The 21513-nt window shown below is 42.8% G+C and overlaps 1 protein-coding gene across 2 annotated transcripts in view; it reads left to right on the top strand.

Annotated features, from left to right (window-relative positions):
- The window catches only part of LOC115178405 (testis-expressed protein 2), a 65066-nt gene extending 45111 nt beyond the window's left edge, over window positions 1-19955 (top strand). For both annotated transcript variants that reach the window (XM_029739581.1, XM_029739580.1), the window contains exons 4-13: window positions 86-286; window positions 1469-1793; window positions 2063-2307; window positions 2464-2628; window positions 3363-3462; window positions 10643-10769; window positions 16611-16724; window positions 16905-17114; window positions 17497-17617; window positions 17740-19955. In XM_029739581.1, the coding sequence (XP_029595441.1) occupies window positions 86-286; window positions 1469-1793; window positions 2063-2307; window positions 2464-2628; window positions 3363-3462; window positions 10643-10769; window positions 16611-16724; window positions 16905-17114; window positions 17497-17617; window positions 17740-17901 (1770 nt within the window). In that variant the 3' untranslated portion in view covers window positions 17902-19955. The remainder of the gene's footprint in view (window positions 1-85; window positions 287-1468; window positions 1794-2062; window positions 2308-2463; window positions 2629-3362; window positions 3463-10642; window positions 10770-16610; window positions 16725-16904; window positions 17115-17496; window positions 17618-17739) is intronic.
- The last annotated feature ends 1558 nt before the right edge of the window (window positions 19956-21513 follow it).

Genomic DNA, 21513 nt, shown 5'->3' with positions numbered 1-21513 from the left:
TGATTGGTTTAATGTGTCATTGGTTGATTGTTCCATTGGTTTGTCCATTGATTGACCTGACGGATTTTTCTATCTCCCCCTGCAGGGCTGGATGAATGAAATAGTGAACTACGACCCGGAGACATACCACGCCACTCTGACCCACTCTGTGTATGTGAGACTGGAGGGCTCCATCCTGCGCCTGTCCACACCCAACCGCAACATCGCCCGGCGGGCCACGCATAACGAACCCAAGCCCGACGTCACCTATATCAGCCAGAAGATCTACGACCTCACTGACAGCAAGGTGGGTGCATTTCCCCTAGGTACAGATCTAGGATCAGCTTCCCTTTCCCAATCCTAACCTTAACCATTTAAAGTGGAAAATTGACCCAAGATCAGATATGGGCGGGGAGGGGTTCTGGGTACATGTGTCACCATCTACTATATAATACATATAATATACTTGATGTGTATACTTGGTCTTGGTTTTGGTGTCAGGTTTGGGTTTTGAGAAAGGAGAAATCGCTAAGTAACGTAGATATTTAAGATGTCTCATCTGCAGAATATGCTTATGATTGAGCTGTTGATCTCTTGTTATTAGAATGTCTTCGGCTGCACTTCCTCCCTCATATGGGCCTCAGTCACCTGGGGGCCCAGAGAGGGGAGAAGTCAGGCTTGTCTGTCACATGACCCTGTTGATAAGCAGTATATCAAAAAGAGAATAGGGCAGAGTTCAGAAGGGAACATTGTTTCCATATGTGAATATGTGTCTTTACCTATTACAAACCATTTGAAGGGATTTTTAAAATTGAACTAGGCAAGTCAGTTAAGAACAAATTCTTATTTACATTGACGGCCTACTGGGGAACAGTGGGTTAACTGCCTCGTTCGGGGGCAGAACGACAGATTTTTACCTTGTCAGCTCGGGGATTTGATCCAGCAGCCTTTCAGTTACTGGCCCACCGCTCTAACCACTAGGCTACCTGCCGCCCCAGGGGACGGCGTGAGTAATGGGGAACCAATCACTTGTCTCCACAATGTCTGTGCGTTAGTACTTGGGCCTTGGGGGATATTATTATCTCCCCTTGTTCCCTTTTTAGCAAGGTGGAGACTAAGTAACAGCAAATGTTCTTAGTACTGAACAAAACAACACGATCTTTGCATTTTGGGGACAAGGTCTGGCACAGGATGTTTGGGGTTGGTGTCCGGAACCGTTGTATGTCATCTCTGATGTTGCACCTATATAGTATATTACCCAGAGGCTCAATCCACTCGGTGAACTCTCACTCTATTCACTTTGTGGGTGGTGTGACCAGATCCCTTTTATCGATACGTTTTTAATAATGTTAATATCCTGATTGGTGATTGACCTTGTCTCTCCTCATTGTTAATTTAAAATATCCACTACAGTTCAACTTCAATTTAAGTTCCCATCAGACCCACACAGACACACCCAACTCAATCAAATATTCTATTCCCTCTTTAGATATATCTGGTGCCCCAGAGTCTGGCCAGGAAGCGCGTGTGGAACAAGAAGTACCCTATCCGCATCGAGCTGGCCAAGCAGGACGACTTCATGTCCAAGGCAGAGGGTGACCACAGCGAAACCACACACGAGAGAACCACAGCCACAGGAGAGGAGACCGTGGGGACGGAGGAGGCCAAAAGGTCCAGTGGTCCAGAACTGACCCTGTACCTGTTTGGTCGGACGGGGAGGGAGAAGGAGGAGTGGCACCGGAGGATCCTGTTGGCCTCCAAGCCCTCCAAGACAGGGATGAAGAGAGTCACCGATCTGCAGGGGAGTAAGACTGGTGAGTGGATGGATCCAGGTGCCACACACACTCACTCACGGACCAACACACACACACTTACACACACATTCTTCCGTACTAGTTATTTACAGGACGTTATCGCTTGACTCAACGTGTCTGGCGCTAGCATGCTTGCACAAATATAGTGTGACAATGTGAAAGCGACTGAGGAAAGTGCAAGACCACATTTGTATTTCATAATGCACATGCAATATATTGATCCAGCTGCATCATTCTATTATCTTGTTGATCTTTGACCCCTGTGGCAGCCTTGAGCTCCCACAGCCGCAGCAGCAGCCGGAGCAGTCTGGACGAGGTGCTAGCGTCTCAGCCCAGGACCAGGGACTCAACAGCAGGCATAGCAGCCAAGACCAAGTCCCTACTGGACTACAGTGTCTACATGGCCACCCTGGTACCCCCCGAGACTGGCACTGCCACTGCTACTGCCACCCCCATCGCTGCCGCTAGTCCCGTAGTCCAGAGTCCACAGAGTAGCCCTGGGTCGGGCCAGAAGGTGTACCTTCAACCCCCTCTTATTTATTTCTCTTTTCTTTTTTTGTATTACTCTACTATACTCTGTTATACATCATTTCTGTAAATAAATCAAATTACAGTACACAATTGTGCTTAAGTTAGTGTTTATCTCACTTCTTGTGTACCCACCTACCAGTTGCAGAGCAGCAGCAGCTTTGGCCCTGTCGTTATGCTGGGGGAGGAGGAGCCTGTTGCCTGGGTGAACTCTGTGATTGGCCGGGTGGCATGGGACTTCCTGGGCGAGCCCTACTGGGCCGACGCGGTCTCCAAGAAGATCCAGATGAAACTCAGCAAGATCCGGGTGGGTGGCCTTTGACCTCTCATCTATGACCCTGTTGTGACAAAGGGCTGATGTGTTTAAAAGAGCATTCTTACACTGTTGTATCTGTACTGCATTCTGTTACCACTGAGCTGGTTCAACAGAGCAGATCAAAGGGCAAAAAAAGAAGGGATGAAGAAGATGAGGTTTATTTGGCTCGGAAGGAGGGAAGAGGGGTAGAGAGCGAGAAGGAGCCATGCCAAAACGCAAATAAAAAGAGACCAGGGGACTTATGCCTCACAGTGGATCCTTATGACTCTGCAGGGACACACACACACACACACACACACTCTAAATGTCAGCCACTTCCGCTGTGCAGCCCCGCCACAGGACTCAGAGACTCCACACTGGGTTCAGGGAGAGAACCTCATTCCTCTCTCTCTCTCTCCATCCCTGTTTTGTATCCTGGTCCTTCGATTATCCCCAATGTTTCATCTTTGGGGTTGTTACTAGCCCCACGATTGCCCTTCGTCTGGTCCTATTCCCAATGTCGTGTGGTGATGTTGGCTGTTAGTCTTGTTGTCTCAGCTAGCCGGCGTGAGGGAGTCGATTGGGGCCTTTGTGGCAGATGAGAATGACTGGTAGATGGTGGGAGATGTAGAAGGAGTGAATTAGTGGCCTGTTACCATCAACCTCTAACTTGTGTGTGTGTGTGTGTGTGTGTGTGTGTGTGTGTGTGTGTGTGTCATCTACTTGACTGTTTCTTTCTTCCCCAGCTCCCCTACTTCATGAACGAGCTGACCCTGACAGAGCTGGACATGGGCGTGGCCACTCCCAGAATCCTTGGCGCCTCCAAACCCTCAGTTGACCTTCAAGGTAAGAACCCTGGACGTGTGCTACTGTACTCTCCATCAACCAAATCCTGACCAGTGAAGAAAAACTGCACTCAAACACACATACTGTGCAACTAACACACACACACACTCGCTCAGCCAGGCTCCCACTGTGCAATGTGCTATTAGCAGGGTTGAATTCAACTTCACACCGCCCCATTGATCCCCTCCGCTGCGTGGTGCCATCGTGGCAGAGGCTGTGCTGTGCAATCTGTTTATTAGAATCACTCTTTCATTGAGGATGGCCCCTTACGAGAAGGCATGAACCATAGATTCAGTCTAGCATGGCTCTCTATAAGCATAAGGGCAGTATTGTGAGCGTGGGTGTTTTGTATGAATATGTCTAATATGTTAACATTTTGGTTGGAGTCACATCAGTACAGGAATTCAAGTTTTCTTATCTGCAGTGTGGTCTCATGTGATATGAGTTAAAGTGCTACACAGGTCCACACACAGTCTGTCTCACACACGCACACTCGCGCAGGCGCGACCCCCACACACACACATGTATGGCGCACTGTTGATTTACATCCTCTGGTTACTCGCACATGTCACGCTACTGTTTAACACGTGTACATTTTCTCTCTCTTTTCACACACACTCCACACTCGGCTCTGTCCTAGTACGGAAGTGTCGGTGTGTCTTGTGACTACTCCCCACCCCTCCATTTCTCTGCCTAATAAGAATCTAATATTATGGCTCTGTGTTGAGTTCACCGGTTCTGTCGTAAACCCTGGACCAGGGGACAACACCACCACTGACAGACACGATGTAATGCTAGCTGACAGAGCGAACAACCACCAAGAGACCACAGTGACGGCAGATATAGCAATGCTAACAATGCTAAGTGCCAACAATAACGCCACTGACAGAAACAATGTCATGCTAGCTAACAACAACCAAGAGACCACAGTAACGGCAGAGATAACAACGCAAACAACAACCGTGACAATGGTGAGGGCCACAACGCTAACGCTAACAACTGCAGCAACAACAACAAAAGACAAGTGTCTTTTTACATAGCCACTTAGCCGGGTCATGCTAACAGCAATGATCACAACGACATGCTATAGGCTGGTCATTCATTCAGCATTAGAAAAAGCTATGATGGCGAAAGAGGATAAACGTTTGGAAAGGGTTGGGGCTACACACACACACACACACACACACACACACACACACACACACACACACACACACACACACACACACACACACACACACACACACACACACGATCGATAAGTAATGGGAATAGATGATTAATTGAACAAGACGCCAGACTGGTCCGTGTCGGTGATGACTTAGTCTTACAATATAGAATGGAAGCATTATCTAAGAATAGGAATTCTAACGTTGCGTTCATCAACAGAGGGAGAATGTGCAATCCCAGTAGGGGCAATGGCTCAACTCAATATCACAAAATGACAACATTATCAAGGAATAGATCTAATAAGAAGAATTAGATCATTATGTTCCACAGGAGACAACCCAATCCTCACTCAGTTATCAGTCATAGACAACGTTATCGATGAATAACATAGTATGTTAGTGAAGCTCTTGTTTAGCCTGTTTTGCTAGTGTAATGGAATGTGTGTTGTGGGCAAATGCCTTGCTAAGTATAATGTAATCAAGTCCTGAGCTGTTGAGTGGAGTGGCTCACATGGTTATCTGTTAGACCTGAGTAAATAAAGGCTGAGGTACACTAGAGGGGTCATAGACTTGGCTGTTAGCTGCACAACCAGCTTCTCAGTACAAACACGCAGCCGTTTGTATATCACAGTTGAGCGTAGGTTTGGACAGTACATAATATGAATATTACTACTAGTAAATGCCTTCACTTTGGTAGAGTGACTGTCGGTTGGTTGCTTTCTAGCAGAAGCAGTGTATCTCTCGTAACATCTAACCATCCAGCACCTTACCTTCCGTATTTGCGCAGTAGGTTATCATTATTGGGTGCGTACACATCACATGTCATTTCTGGGTACATACACCCTTACGCCCCACAGTATAGATTTTCCTGCATCTTATTAGGGTGTAAATATTAGGAGAGATGGCGTCATATGATATGTAGATTAGGTACTTTACATTCTAGTAATGGCCAAAGACGACTGGCCCACTGAATGCCCCACTCCATTGGGGCATGGCCCTCCTATAGCCTCTAATTGGCTAGGGCCCAGTCTTGAATCTGCTTCTCCCATGGGCCTGAGTTACAGACAGGAAGAGATGAACACTAGTGAAATCATGTGTGTTTCTGTGTCTGGCATTCGGATTGTCGCTTTTCTCTCTTTCTACCCATCTCTCTGTCTTTCTACAGTACCCATCTTTAATTCTCCCAGTTTCTCTGTTCCCTCTCTCTGTTCCCCTCATTCTGTTTCTTCCTCTTTTTGCCAAACACTCTCTGTCTAGGTCTCTCGGTGTCTCCCTGCTGTTCCTCTGTGAGTCACTGCCACCACTGTTTTGTCATTTCTATCGCCCCGCGCTCCGATGTGACTTAATGACAGAGGAAATGGATTCCACCACAGGCTAAGAGGGGAACATATTCTGTTGGATCAGAGTTGGAGGAATGCACTTCCACTACACTCAGGAGGACTGGGTTATGTTCATTAGTCACCAAACAGAAAAGCATTGAGTGAAATGAGGAGGGGCTACTTGTACTTTTCCAATAAGAATGAACACATCAATTTTTTTTCTGGGTTAATTGTTTTTTTGTGAGTTGTTATGGGTTTAAGGAGTAATCAGCTTTCTGGGAAAATATTGTTTTATTGCCTGAGCTTATGCAATGTAATGTTTTGCAATGTAAGATGTTGTCAATAATATGGTGGTTCGATCCAACTAGGTTACAGAGTCCCACTATCTCGCAACCAAATGTTACTTAGTAATGATCATATGCTGCAACTTGGTTAACCGTTTCAAAATAGGCCCCCAAGTAGGTAGAGATTAGGTCAATGTTTAACTCTCACTAACAGTACAATTTGCTGTCGAATATAGCTGGAAAACATCATTTTATATCAACAAATAACCTTTAATTCATTACGTTTTCGTCTCTCAAACATGTTTCAATATTGTTTTTATTTTGGCAACCCCACTGCAGTGCCAATTTCCCCCCCCCCCCAAGCCTAACCACTGAATACCACTGTTCTAGACTGAGTCTAACACACAGCTGAACTGGCAATGTGCAGGTTAACAGACAAATAATTTCTAGAATCCACCAACGTTTGAATAATTTGCATTGGAACATGTGTATGCATCTATAATGTTTCTTTAGGAAAATATTCCTCTAGTTTACATTCTAAAGAAACATTTATATAATCCAGGGAGTTAGAGGCCCAGTTTGTAGTGTGCACCCTGCCTGTCCTCCAGGCAGCTCAAGGTCTCTGCCTTCTGCCTTTACTGGAACTGCTGGGAAACCACGAGCAATAAAACTCCCTGGCAGTGGAATAGAGGGTGGACCTAAGGACCAACGTCTGTCTCTCTCTCTCTGTGTGTGTGTGTGCATACGTGCACTCGCTTTTGTGCCAGAGTGTGTACTTTCCTGCGTGCTTTCACGTTGGTATCCTTCCTTCCTCTGAGCCTGTATGCATGGGAGTGCTCCGCTCGTCTGACTCGTCACCAGGCCAGCTCACCCCAATTAAGCCAGAGTTGGCCTTTCTATACTGCTCTCGCAGCTAGCGATTTGGGGCTCCTCTCCCCACGCTATCAGCCCTGCCTTCCCTAACGCTGTCGGACACAGCCTTATTATCACCAGGGCCCGCCAGGGCCACACAGGGTTAGGCAAGGGCCACAAGTCCCTGGGCTCTCTCTCTTTCACACCATGGGGATGTGGACGGAGTAGGTCTGATTGGACAGGGATGGGGTGTGTTTGTATGCGTTTGCGTGCCTCTGGTGTCACAGGGCTGCCTTGTGGTCACTTAGCACAGCTAGCGTTCAGGCTTGGAGAGGACGGTGTTGAGAAAGAAGCACAGCTTCTCCAACCCTTCCCTCTGGGAGTGTAGGTGTATGGTGTCACTAGTTGGTTGTCATGCATAGTTCCTCGTTTTCTCAACCTGCTATGTTTCTGTGAAAGCAACATGAACAGTGAGGCTAAAGGTCAGCCCGGCACATTGATGGCTTGCTGGTTTATGAGCTTTCAACTCAAATGCTACTCTCTTTATGATTTTCCTCTCTCTCAAGCATAGTCCTAGATAAATAACTTTTACAATACGAATTGAAAATGAATATTATACTCAATGCTAATTACATTTGTACTGAAACTTTGTCTGTCTAGCTATCAAGTTTCTTCTAAGTGTAAGTAGGCCTAACATCTCTTATTTCAAAGCAGTGTAGTGCCATACAGGACACCTTCAGTGCTCTTTCTGTACTCAGTGTTCTGTGACACGCCATGATAAAGAAGACTATGTGATATAGAGAATGTATGTTATTCAATTACAGACTCGTACAGAGCTTCGCTGTTTGGAGGGGGATATGAGTCTCCAATTCGGAAAGTATTCAGACCCCTTAACTTTCCCCCCAAAAAAATGTACGTTACAGCCTTATTTTAAAATTGATTAAATAGTTTTTTTCCCCCTCATCAATCTACACACTACCCCATAATGATAAATAAAAAAATGTTTTTTTGAAGTGTGTGTGTATACACTACCGTTCAAAAGTTTGGCATCACTCAGGCCAGCATCCCAGAGTCACCTCTTCACTGTTGACGTTGAGACTGGTGTTTTGTGGGTACTATTTAATGAAGCTGCCAGTTGAGGACTTGTGTAAATGTAATATTTCATTTTTTTTGTTTTTATAAATGAAAACAAGAAATATCACGTTTACATAAGTATTCTGACCCTTCACTCAGTACTTTGTTGAATCACCTTTTGCAGTGATTACAGCCTCAAGTGTTCTTGGGTATTTCTCCCATTCTTCTATGCAGATCCTCTCAAGCTTTGTCAGGTTGGATGGGGAGTATCACTGCACAGCTATTTTCAGGTCTCTCCAGAGATGTTCGATCTGGTTCAAGTCCGGGCTCTGGCTGTGTCACTCAAGGACGTTCCGAGACTTGTCCCCGAAGCCACTCCTGCGTTGTCTTGGCTGTGTGCTTAAGGTCGTTGTCCTGTTAGGTGAACCTTCGCCCCAGTCTGAGGTCCTGAGCAGGTTTTCACCAAGGATCTCTCTGTACTTTGCTCTGTTCATCTTTCCCTCGATCCTGACTAGTCTCCGAGTCCCTGCCGATGAGAAAAACATCCCCACAGCGTGATGCTGCCACCACCATGCTTCACCGTAGGGAAGGTATTGGCCATTTGATGAATGTTGTCTGTTTTCCTCCAGCCTTGTGGCTTTAAATTCAGGCCAAAGAGTTTAATCTTGGTTTCATCAGACCAGAGAATCTCGTTTCTCATGATCTGAGAGTCCTTTAGGTGCCTTTTGGCAAACTCCAAGCGTGCTGTCATGTTCCTTTTTTACTGTGGCTTCCGTCTGTTAGAAAGTGAACCTTTCACCTAGTCTGAGGTCCTACCCTAACCAGAAACTGTGGATAGATGGTAACATTTGCGTGAAACTGGAAGTGCGAACCACCGCATTTAACCATGGCAAGGTGACTGGTAATATGGCAGAATATAAACAGTGTAGTTATTCACTCCGCAAGGTAATCAAACAAGCTAAACGTCAGTATAGAGATAAAGGGAAGTCGCAATTCAACGGCTCAGACATGAGACGTATATGTCCTGAAGGTCCTGAGCGCTCTGGAGCAGGTTTTTCATCAAGGATCTCTCTGTACTTTGCTCTGTTCATCTTTCCCTCGATCCTGACTAGGGCAAAGTTTCACCTATCCCTCACATCTCAAGGATAATCAATAGAAACAGGATGCACCTGTGCTCAATTTCCAGTCTCATAGCAAAGGGTCTGAATTCTTATGTAAGTAAGGTATTTCTATTTTCACTTTGTCTTTTGGGTTATTGAGTGTAGATTGATGAGGAAAGAAATTGAATTTAATCAATTTTAGAGTAAGGCTGTAACGTAACAAAATGTGGAAAAAGTGAAGGAGTCTGAATACTTTCCGAATTAACTGTATGTGTCAGTGTTTCATCTATTGATTGACTGTCTGATTAAGAGGGATAGAATTCCCATCATTCTTGCTGTAGGAGAGGTACAAGTGGTGTGTTAGTGGGAAGTCTTACTGTGTTGCCAAGAGAAAGTGTGTGTTCTCACACACACACACACACACACACACACGTACGTCTGCATCATCTATCAACCCATGAGTGCCCCCTAGTGGTGTAAAGTAGCACTCTCCCAAAGTACAGTTCCATGATGTGTGTGTGTGTGTGTGTGTTACCGTGTATGTGCTAGTGTGTATTGACGTACTGTGCTGCTGTGTAATATTGTGTGTGATGGGCCCCCTGTCGGAGAACCCAGGCTTGACCCATGCGAGGGGGGCTTTGGGCCGGGGCCTTGATAGGAGATTTCTCTAACCCAGATTAGCAGGGCTGGGGCTTTCAGAAGAGAACCATGTTTATACAGCGAGCAGCACCCCGCTGACATCAAACGAGCCCTATGAGGGGTATCGCACGGTGTCCAACTGTTTCCCCTCTGTTCAAAGGGTCCTGTGATCTCTCCCTCTTTCTCTCTTTCTCTCTTTTTGTATCCCTCACTTCGGTTCTCTTCCACTGTCAGGCAATGAGAGAAAGATGGAGGGAGATTTGAGAGAGGGATGAACATGGGGGTCCGAGATGCTAGTGGGAGGGGAAGAGGCAGGGGAGCGAGGAAGACTGGGCGAGGGAGGGAGGGAGGCAGAAGTGAATGGCAGACTGAAGGATAGTGTCCTGGAGCTTTCGCCACAGACTGAGAACCTTTAGCCAGATCTACTCAACTTTTAGGCTCTGCAGATCTGGAAAGTTCATCACTTAGTGTAGTTTCCAATTACTTTACCTGAAGCGCTGCTTTTCAGCACTGATATTTTTCATTCTACAGTCAATGGTGGTAGGTTACTGATCAAAGCTGGTTGAAGTAGTTTGGTTTGTCAAAACGATCATCTGATGTGCGTTCTTCCACTCCATTGTGATTCTTCTAAACACTCACTGAGATGTGTAACTGCGACTACACACACGGACACACAAACTTGTCGTCCCCCGCCCCACACACATACTCACACTGACCTACATCTGTCTGTCTCTCTCCCCCAGGTCTGTGGTTTGACTTGGAGATTTCGTACAGCGGCTCCTTCCTGATGACCCTGGAGACCAAGATGAACCTGATCAGACTGGGGAAGGACGGCGATTGTATGCGCATCAGAGACATCAGCAAAGATGGGTAAGGGAAAGGAACGGTCCTCACTAAACACAACACTGACTGGTGTGTGCCTTACTCTAATAATGATTATAAACGTTCATTATAGGTTTACGGTGTAGGGTTAACAGTATTTTAACTATGAAACATTTAATGAACATAATTGCTCTCAAGGGTGGTTGCAAAGGGTGGAATAACCTTGTTTTTCCACAGTAAACGTTTGTGTAGCCTACTCAGTGTATGGGAAGTATGAGACATTCTCTTCACTGTCCAGTCGGAAATTAACCTTATTCAAAGCTGCTTTGTCGACAAATTTGCACTGACGTTTTGGTTTTCTTGAAACAACTGTTAAAGGTTCACAATGTTTTCCTCCTCTGAACGCATGATAGTGACAGAATTAGCTTTCCACGGGGTCAGGGCTTAGCAACAGTTCTCTTTTAACTCGTCTTCTGTACACCACCTTTTTCTCTGTCCTTCCTTCCTTCCGTTCCTGGACGCACCCTTACATGGATATTCTCTTCACCTGGTGAGTGCAGAGTTTCTCTGGGGCCTTCTCATTTCCATTTTCGTTCCATTTCAATCTGTTTTTGTGGTCATTTCATTACATATAGCTTCCATCCCATCTATCTGACATTGTGAATGGGTTCATTTTGTCAGTGTTCAGAATCTGTGTGTCCTCATGCGAATTCTAAAACAAAGGGGATCTCAAGAGGATGCATCAGTCCATACTCAGTGTTTTCCATTAGCACCGGCTGAAGCTGTCGGCTAATCAGCCGATTACAGACTCATTTTCAGCTTGCTACATTTTCCACTTCATATTAACTACGTTACTTTTCATTTAAAAGTTGAAATTCGCTAGTCTGTCGAGCCCTGTCGCACTCAAATGAACGATATGCATCTTCTAAAGAGCTATTGATAGGATAGGCGCCTGTCAGTCACGAAGCGAGCGATGACAGAGAAACGCAGCAGAGAGGAACATGCGAAGCGAGAGGTTTCACTCTCACCAAAATCTTTCCAAAATAATCCCAATGCGTTTCTAAGTGATTATTTTGGACCTACGCTTCTCGCCTGTCAACTCCCATTGTTAGGGCGGAGACACGAGCATCTCGTCATTATATACAGATCTCTGGTTGCAGTCCAATTTCTTTACACGGAGTAGGTAGAGAGCGGATGCTCGTGAATGTGCATGTCCTATGTAATATACAGTTGAAGTCAGAAGTTTACATACACTTAGGTTGGAGTCATTAAAACTCGTTTTTCAACCACTCCACAAATTTATTGTTAACAAACTATAGTTTTGGAAAGTTGGTTAGGACATCTACTTTGTGCATGGCACAAGTAATTCTTCCAACAATTGTTTACAGACAGATTATTTCACGTATAATTCACTGTATCACAATTCCAGTGGGTCAGAAGTTTACATACACTAAGTTGACTGTGCTTTTAAACAGCTTGGAAAATTCCAGAAAATGTCATCATGGCTTTAGAAGCTTCTGATAGGCTAATTGACATCATTTGAGTCAATTGGAGGTGTACCTGTGGATGTATTTCAAGGTTTATCTTCAAACTCAGTGCAATTTTGCTTGACATTATGGGAAAATCAAAAGCAATCAGCCAAGACCTCAGAAAAAAAATTGTAGACCTCCACAAGTCTAGTTCTTTGGGAGCCATTTCCAAACATTACCACGTTCATCTGTACAAACAATAGAACGCAAGTATAAACACCATGGGACCACGCAGCTGTCATACCGCTCAGGAAGGAGACGCATTTTGTCTCCTAGAGATGAACGTACTTTGGTGCGAAAAGTGCAAATCAATCCCAGAACAACAGCAAAGGATCTTGTGAAGATGCTGGAGGAAACGGGTACAAACGTATCTATATCCACAGTAAAACGAGTCCTATATCGACATAACCTGAAAGGCTGCTCAGCAAGGAAGAAGCCACTGCTCCAAAACCACCATAAAAAAAGCCAGACTACGCTTTGCAACTGCACATGGGGACAAAGATCGTACTTTTTGGAGAAATGTCCTCTGGTCTGATGAAACAAAAATAAAACCGTTTGGCCATAATGGCCATCGTTATGTTTGGAGGAAAAAGGGGGAGGCTTGCAAGCTGAAGATCACCATCCCAACCGTGAAGCACGGGGGTGGCAGCATCATGTTGTGGGGGTGCTTTGCTGTAGGAGGGACTTGTGCACTTCACAAAATAGATGGCACCATGAGGAATGAAAATTATGTGGATATATTGAAATAGCATCTGAAGACATCAGTCAAGAAGTTAAAGCTTGGTTGCAAATGGGTCTTCCAAATGGACAATGACCCCAAGCATACTTCCAAAGTTTTGGCAAAATGGCTTAAGGACAGTAAAGGCAAGGTATTGGAGTGGCCATCACAAAGCCCTGACCTCAATCCTATAGAAAATTTGTGGGCAGAACTGAAAAAGCGTGTGCGAGCAAGGAGACATAGAAACCTGACTCAGTTACACCAGCTCTGTCAGGAGGAATGGGCCAAAATTCACCCAACTTATTGTGGGAAGTTTGTGGAAAGCTACCCAAAACGTTTGACCCAAGTTAAACAATTTAAAGGCAATGCTACCAAATACTAATTGAGTGTATGTGAACTTCTGACCCACTGGGAATGTGATGAAATAAATCATTCTCTCTTCTATTATTCTGACATTCTTAAAATAAAGTGGTGATCCTAACTGACATAAGACAGGGAATTTTGACTAGGATTAAATGTCAGGAATTGTGAAAAACTGAGTTTAAATGTATTTGGCTAAGGTGTATGTAAACTTACGACTTCAACTGTAAGTGGTAACGATGAGTCAAAATCCACGACTTAGCCTATTTTAATTTATGACACATTCATTTATTTTATGTTGGGTGTTTCACATAGACAGCCACGCGGAGTTGTGGCGCATTGTACGCTATTTACTGTGCATTGATTGATAACAGAACAGCAAGTGTTTACTGGCTTATCATAGGTGTCGATCTGACTGAATAAAGTCTTTCTCCTATATCCCTTTGCCATTCATAAATTATGCATTCTGGTTATATGTCCATGGTATCGCATCGGGACAAGTAAACCAAAGGATTTCCTAGGTTTCCTTTCATAAGATGTAGGGGCTTACCAGACAGTGACGCTAAAGTGAGTGACTCGTCAGTCAGTGTAGTCTACCGAATTGCATCGGTGAGAGAGTCGTTCATTTGGCTCCCTAATTTTCATAGGCTACTGGTAGGCCTAGGCCTTTTGGCTCTTGTATGCAGATAAATTATGAAAACACTCGATGAAGATGGTGAATCATCATTGCAGGAACAATAGGTAGCCTCATTCTGGTCCAAATATGATAATTAGGGCCCTCGCGAAATGCAGGCATGAAAATGGAATTGAACAATGTAAAAAAAAAAAAAACGAAATGTATTGAAATTGAATTAATTTGACCAAGTTTATCATAAGACATGAACAGAATGCATCAATGCAACTTTCTAAACTGGCAATGAAAATGCCCGTCTCTGTGTGTGGTGCAGGGGTCTACCACTTTGTGTAAATCATTAGCGATTATGCTAAAGAAACAGTCTTCTGGTAGATGGAAAAACTTTCCCAACCTGCACAGTTAAATGTTAACTACAAATTACCCTATGCTTACCTGGGAAAATGATATCATGAGTGGGCATTTGTTGAAACTTGAAACTACACACTACATTTCTGGCTACTCTATGTACTTGTGGAAAACACTGCTCAATCGTTTGACCACCAGAGGGAATCTTTGAGAAGCATTTGATAGTATTCCGTATTGGCATTACTAGAGAATTTAAAACCTTTTTTTGTAATAACATAATATATGGGATTGATTTTAAGAAATTTGGCTTAATTAATTTGATTAATATTATGGTGTTTCTATTCAGGGAAAAACGAAACCCTCAGGGTTTACGTTAGGATGGAATGGAAAATATGGCGCTGTTCAACGTGACGGTCAGGAGTAGGCTACAGGATTGGAGGATTCTAAATAGACAGCTTTGTTCCAATATTTCTGTAAATCAGTGATATTTATTCCCATAGTAATTTGTTATGGATCCATAACTAAATCAACATCTGCATTTTGAAAGTGTTTTTTTTTATCATTTCATTAACAAAATGTGTTTTGTTTGTTAGGTTACTGTGCAGTCTACAATACATACTGTAGTAAACATGGGAAAGTGTTTAATTCCTTACATAAGGGAGAGCCGGCCATGTCTATACTACAGAATGCGGGGCACGCGGGAGACCGGGGTTCAAATCCCCGTTGGGGAGTAAGGAGTAGGCTGTCCTTCTAAATAAGAATTTCTTCTTAACTGATTGCATATGTGTTATTTCATAATTGTGATGTCTTCACTATTATTTTACAATGTAGAAAATATAGAAAAATCCTGGAATGAGTAGGTGTGTCCAGACTTTTGACTGGTACTTGCTGGAGCGGAAAATATGGCGCTGTACAATGTGACGGTCGGCAGTACGGTACTGGGTTATTTAGCTAAAGAATCACTGCAGGGCACGAGGAAGGAGTAGGCTGTCTTTGCCTAGTTAAATAAAGGTTACACTAAGAGTATTACATTTCTGCACCCTAATTTTCTAATTCTTGTTTAACCAATACCCAAATGGAGATTAAGTGAAAATAAAAATCTCATTGATTTATCAAGACCAGTCCCCATGCTTGCCTCAGAGCAGTGCAAAACGGTGCTAAAATAGTTGTAGGCTTATGCTTCTAACTTTTTATATGCTCTTTAAATAAATAAGACCAACACCATTTTTAACAACACATTACTCAACACTAGTGAGACTCATTTCGCCTATGGTAGGCCTACAGTATATTGAAGAAAAAATTATAATTCAATGATGTGACTCTCCGCCAATAATTACATTTAGAGGATTGGAGGACTCTAAATTAATATCTGTTAAAGATTCCAATTGATAGTGTTTTTAGCCACAATCGGCCCCAACCCCAATTAATACATTTGGGCACAGTTGATAGTGTTCTGGCCTTCGAAACCTGCTCCCTGCTTGTTTCATTACATTATTATGTCGGTCTCAGAGCAAATAGCCTGGATTGTTACTCCAATCTCGTTCCTCGCTCTCTTCCATGCGTCATTCCGCACGCTTGTGGGCGTGCTGGCAGGAGGTACTGTTTTTTTATTCTGTATATATGAATTACAAATCAGCCTTTACTTAAATCATGTTTCTGGTCTATTGCATAGTTACAATGTGTAATCATTGATGTCCCAGGAGCAGGAGTGGTAAAGACTTTTGAAGTGTATAATTGTAATACATACATGCAGACACAGCATCATTCAAAGAATGGAGTTTGATACAGCTGATATTGGATAGGACTGGGGGAAAAAACCTGCTAAATAGCGATTTTCGTCAAATTAACTTTATGACAAAAAAATATGCACAATCGTTTGTCTCTACATTAACTAACATATTCCTCTCAATTGTACATTTTTTTGCTTGACTCGTTATGACGTTATAACTACTTACATTTGCTTCCACCGTAATGTTTTGTCAGCCATCTTTGCTGAAGATAGTCACCAGGGACGGGTGGCTCGCATCAAATTTGTCATTGGAACCACTCGATATGATTAGTCATATAAAAACCTTGGGACCCAAATGCATAATGAGGGCTCTAACTCCCCCTTGTGGTGGTCTGGAGCAATGAAGCCGTGATGCTGGGTACCTCTAAGTCCCGAGGTGAAAGCTCGCAACTTTTAAAGGTGGAACCACCGTATGAACAGGCTTTGTAGTTCTAAGAGTCAGCTTTCCCTCTGAAAACAATGGGGATGAATCCATACTGAATTGTGTGTGTGTGTGTGTGTGTGTGCGCGCCAGGTACAGACCACGGACGTACTGCCTAGCTGACAGTGATGAGGAGTCATCCAGTGCTGGGTCCTCAGACGAAGAGGATAGTTCAGAGGTCACCAATGACGTCCCTGGAGCAGAGGGGTGAGTATTTACTTTTACCCTGATTATTTACCTTGTTTACCTTTAAAGTACCTTTCCGTACTACTTTCATGTAATCCAGACTTGATCTTAATGCAGACTTTCACGTAATTCAGACTTTTACATAAATCAAGGTAGATTTGCGCGACAAAGTACAACCCCTAAATCTCTCCTCTCCTTTAGATACATGGGGGGCCGCCAGCCCAGTAAGATCATGCGCTTCGTGGACAAGATCGCCAAGTCCAAGTACTTCCAGAAGGCCACCGAGACGGAGTTCATCAAGAAGAAGATGGAGGAGGTGTCCAACACGCCCCTGCTGCTCACCGTGGAGGTACAGGAGCTCAGGGGCACGCTGGCCGTCAACATCCCACCCCCGCCCACTGACAGGATATGGTATGTTCTAAACAGCTTCATATAGTTATACATCATACCTCTGACCAGCAACAGGATATGCTAAACCCCAACACATTCATACCACCACAATACATAATGAATACACTTTAGTATAATATTATAGGGGTGTCGATCAAACACTTGTTGGCATACTTGTGCATTAGTTAATTATGTTCTGCAATGCACTTGTGCCCTCTGCTGGTGACTGATCACATCCCTGGAAAATTAACATTTTGCGTGCCTTATTATTCTGAATAACCTTTTACCATTAACTTGCCCACATAGTACAATAACATGGCTCAGTGCTGCATGATCTGATATAGTTGAAATCTACACTCTGGTGTTTCTCTAGTGTGTTTGTTGACTCTGTTTTGAATCGCAGGTATGGTTTCAGGAGTCCACCCCACCTGGAGCTGAAGGCTCGGCCCAAACTGGGAGAGAGAGAGGTCACACTGGCCCACGTCACCGACTGGATCGAGAAGAAACTGGACCAGGAGTTTCAGGTATGTGTGTGTGTGTCTGCATGCCTGTGTGTGCGTAATACCGTACTTTGTCCAAACTGTATGTCAGCATACTACATCAACTGTAACATCTCTGAATCTCTCCCATCTTCTCTCCGACGTAGAAAATCTTTGTCATGCCAAACATGGACGACCTGTGGCTGACCATCATGCACTCTGCCATGGACCCCCGCTCTTTTGGAACGCCCTCCACCTCCACAGCCGATACGACCCAGAGGGAAACAGAGCCCTCCGAAACAGAGGGGGGCGCCTCTAATGGCATATGAAGGATTGTTTACAGTATTTGCCTGAAACGTGTGAATTAGAATGGGAGCCAGGGGGCCTTGTAGTAGTATAAAGCCTATTGGTGCATAAGGACATACAAAAAGACTTCTGTTACCACATTGACATTGCAATAGCTCCATACCCAAGGGTCTTTTTTGTCACTGGCAGAACAGGATGACCTCTGTCATCAGATGAACTTTGACCTTTAACAAGCTCACTGACAGAACGAGACAGAGGTCAGTCAACCAACCAGGAAGGAGAAACACTAAGAATAAAAACTCACTTTCTGCTCTGTTTTTTAATGTGTAGGATGAACAGATTTAGAAAAGTAGATTTTTCTCAGAATGGCACAAATGTAACAGTGATACAACCTTTGACAGGGGCAGGTTAGACACTTGTGGTATAGGTGGAGCGGTGTGGAGAGTTTTTGTGCGTTATAAGGTTACACAGTGTCCTATGAACACATGGTTATTTCGCATTCACCGTTCACCTTACGTCCTAGATAGGAAACAACTTTTGTTTGGGGACCCAAATCAAGAGAGAGAATAAAGTGAAATTAAATGGTTGAATGAGACATGCAAACGCTAGATTATACTTTTGTTATTGTACGGGTGTGTCTGCAAGAGAGTGCATGTGTGTGAAAAAGCAGGAGTGCATACTTTTGACAATGTCACATGTATTATTTGCCATATGATATAAGGCATCAAATGCACCCTATGCTTTGTCGAGGTGAACACTAACAGTATATACACTTGCGTTGTGACCCCACATCTCTTACTGCTCGGGGTAGAAGTTCCCCTTTACCACAGGTCTAGAATCAGATTACCCCAAATCCTAACCATTTTGTGGATGAGAAAATGTCTGACCCTATAGCAGTGGTAAGGGGGAAAGTTCTACCTACAGTATTCCCCTCTTAACTGTACACCACACCTCTTTATATGCAAATGTTCACTGTGTCCATATCTGTATGGAAGCAGCTATATGAAGCCCCTCCCCTCAATTTTCTCTGGAAGCCAATGCTATAGGGTTAGTCGTCATTACCTAGGCAACACGTGTCTTTAATTCACTAATGCCTATGCAAGTTCCTTGCTAACTAAGGACATGGACATGAGGTGAGCAATGAGAAAATAGTATAAATATATATACAATGTAAAGATATGTATTTCTGAAAAGGTGTACATAATGGGCCTAACACTTTTGTTGAATGTATGTATGGCTATATTGACATTGGACTGTTTTATTGTTTGTTTAATGGAAACTATTCCTAACCAATCACATGGATTATGTTGATTGGGGTATGCCAAGTATTGCACAACTAAAACAAGTTTTGATTTATGTTTTCCTTGTAAACACTATTAATTAAATGGTATCTACAGACATGTATTGCATATTTGCAGTGCTATTGGGTTATGCTCTCTCTAGCATGTACAATACCCATGGCACATGTTGAGACCATTCCTGTCATACTCGGCACCACATAGGTTTTCATGTATTTTTTTCAAATGATATAGGAAGTGTTATGTATTTTTTATTTTATTTTGTTTTATGTATTTTCAAATGGCCATCATCAACAGTTGCCAATGCTTGGAAATGAGCCCCCTTGCCAGACGTGCTAAATGACACTTTGGTAGAGTTAAACTAAATGATGTAGTGTGCCCTTTGCCAAAATCATCATTAATATTCAAATAAACTGTTAATTCAAACATAATTGTAGTCTCAAATCATCACTATTGAAGTCTGAATCACCTTCTATACTCTACTGTTATGTTTTTTCTTCATTTTTGCAGTTAAGTTTTAAATGCAGTTTTAGCATTGGATTTGTTTACATGAATTCCTATTTGTGTTTCCATTCATTCCATTTATTTGTCAGGACACTAAAGCACTGTTGTAGAATGTCGTTGATGAAGGAATATCTCATTTTCACTTTCCTTCTACTTCTAATTGGTTTCTTGTTTAATTTTCGTTTTATCGACTATTCAGTTGGTAATATTATTATTGGAACCCTTGATAAAGATGAGCCAAAAATACTTAAATAAATGATACAAATACTGCGCTATATTGCATGCAATTTTTTTGTTGAAAATGTGGTTATTGTATATTAACACAATTGGTCAGAGAAAAAGAGTTAGTTTAAAAAGTAATAAAACAATTCTCAAAAAGATAGGTGTTAAAGTTATTGGCACCCCCGTTTTCAGTACTCCAGCACCGTACCTTTGTGAGGACAACGACACTGAGCCTTTAAAGAAAAAGAATGGAGAAGACAGTGGGAGGGATCTTGGACCGTTCATTCATACAGAATCTTTCCAGATCCTTGTTAAGGGGGAGGGTGCTAAGACTATTGAAAACAGGGGTGCCAATAATTTTGACCCCTCTTTTTTTTTTCTTTTTTTTTTTGTTAAGCAAAATCTCTTTCTCCTGAGCAATTGTATTAGTATAAAATAATAGAATTCCCTAGTTTTTTTGGAGTGTACAATATAGCTCAGTATTTGTATTTATTTTATACGGTCTTTTTGCTCATCTTTATCAAGGGCGCCAATAATTATGGACCTGAATGTAGGTCTAGTACCAGGTTGGAATTGGAATGTTTTGTAACGCTTTGTCTGCTTTTCTGAAATACAATGTACAATGACAGAATGATGATATGAATAGCACATCAGATTTCTATAATAAGAGTTGATGATTCTGCAAATAGATGGCTTATTTAGATTTTTAAGGACAAATTTGTTGAGCTTCATCCATGTCTACTGCTTGGCTGAAACTTGGTCTCTTAGTTGGGAGAGACCAAGTTTCCCTAAAGGAAGTTCTTTAAAATAATGCCTTTTTATTTTTTACAAATGTTGATTTAGCAGGCCTTGTTCTTTTCTGTTATCGATTTTGTACGACTGAATTGCAATGGTATTGTGGTACAAATGATAAAATATCAACTTGCTTTGTAATTATTTGCTCTTGATTGAAATAAAGATTTTTTTAATGAACCAATTTTTTGTCATATACTGAAGTTATTTAAATTGCCACACTCGCATGCCATGCATCAATATTTAAAATGTTCAAATTCCATCTCTGATAATCCATGTACTGCAAAGTTTGAATCGTCCACAAATTTCAATATTCATCAGGGGCGGCACTATCCAATGACTAGGCTCTACCCCTTATCCCTTCACGGAAGTTAATCGTTTCCTAGCAACGCCTGGCGGGCTAACAAACAGAGGTGAGTCTAGCTGTTTTTAGTTTGCAAATTCAATTTCGTACTACAATCTACAGGTTTATTTGTTGTTGCTGAAGAGGTGATAAAGCAACCGTAAGGTTTAGTAACTTATGCATTCGAGAACATTTAAAACATTCTGGTATTTTAAGCTGTTAGGTGATCTAGCTAACGTTAGCGTTAATAGCATATTAACGAATAAGCACGCTAACTTCAAGACAATTGGAAAGCAGCATTCCATGAGAAACATTATGCGCGTCGTAGGCATAGCAATCATTGGTATCTATCTGTCTTATTTCATGTTTAAGCAAAGGTGCAGTATGAGGGCCTAATGAATGATTGTCTTCAACTTCATAACGTTAGTGAATATTTAAATATTTGTGTCTACTCTGTCATGTCTTCCCAGGTGATG

This window comes from Salmo trutta, chromosome 38 (assembly GCF_901001165.1).
Source record: "Salmo trutta chromosome 38, fSalTru1.1, whole genome shotgun sequence".
Lineage (NCBI taxonomy): Eukaryota > Metazoa > Chordata > Actinopteri > Salmoniformes > Salmonidae > Salmo > Salmo trutta.
This window is presented reverse-complemented; position numbering and strand designations above follow the sequence as displayed.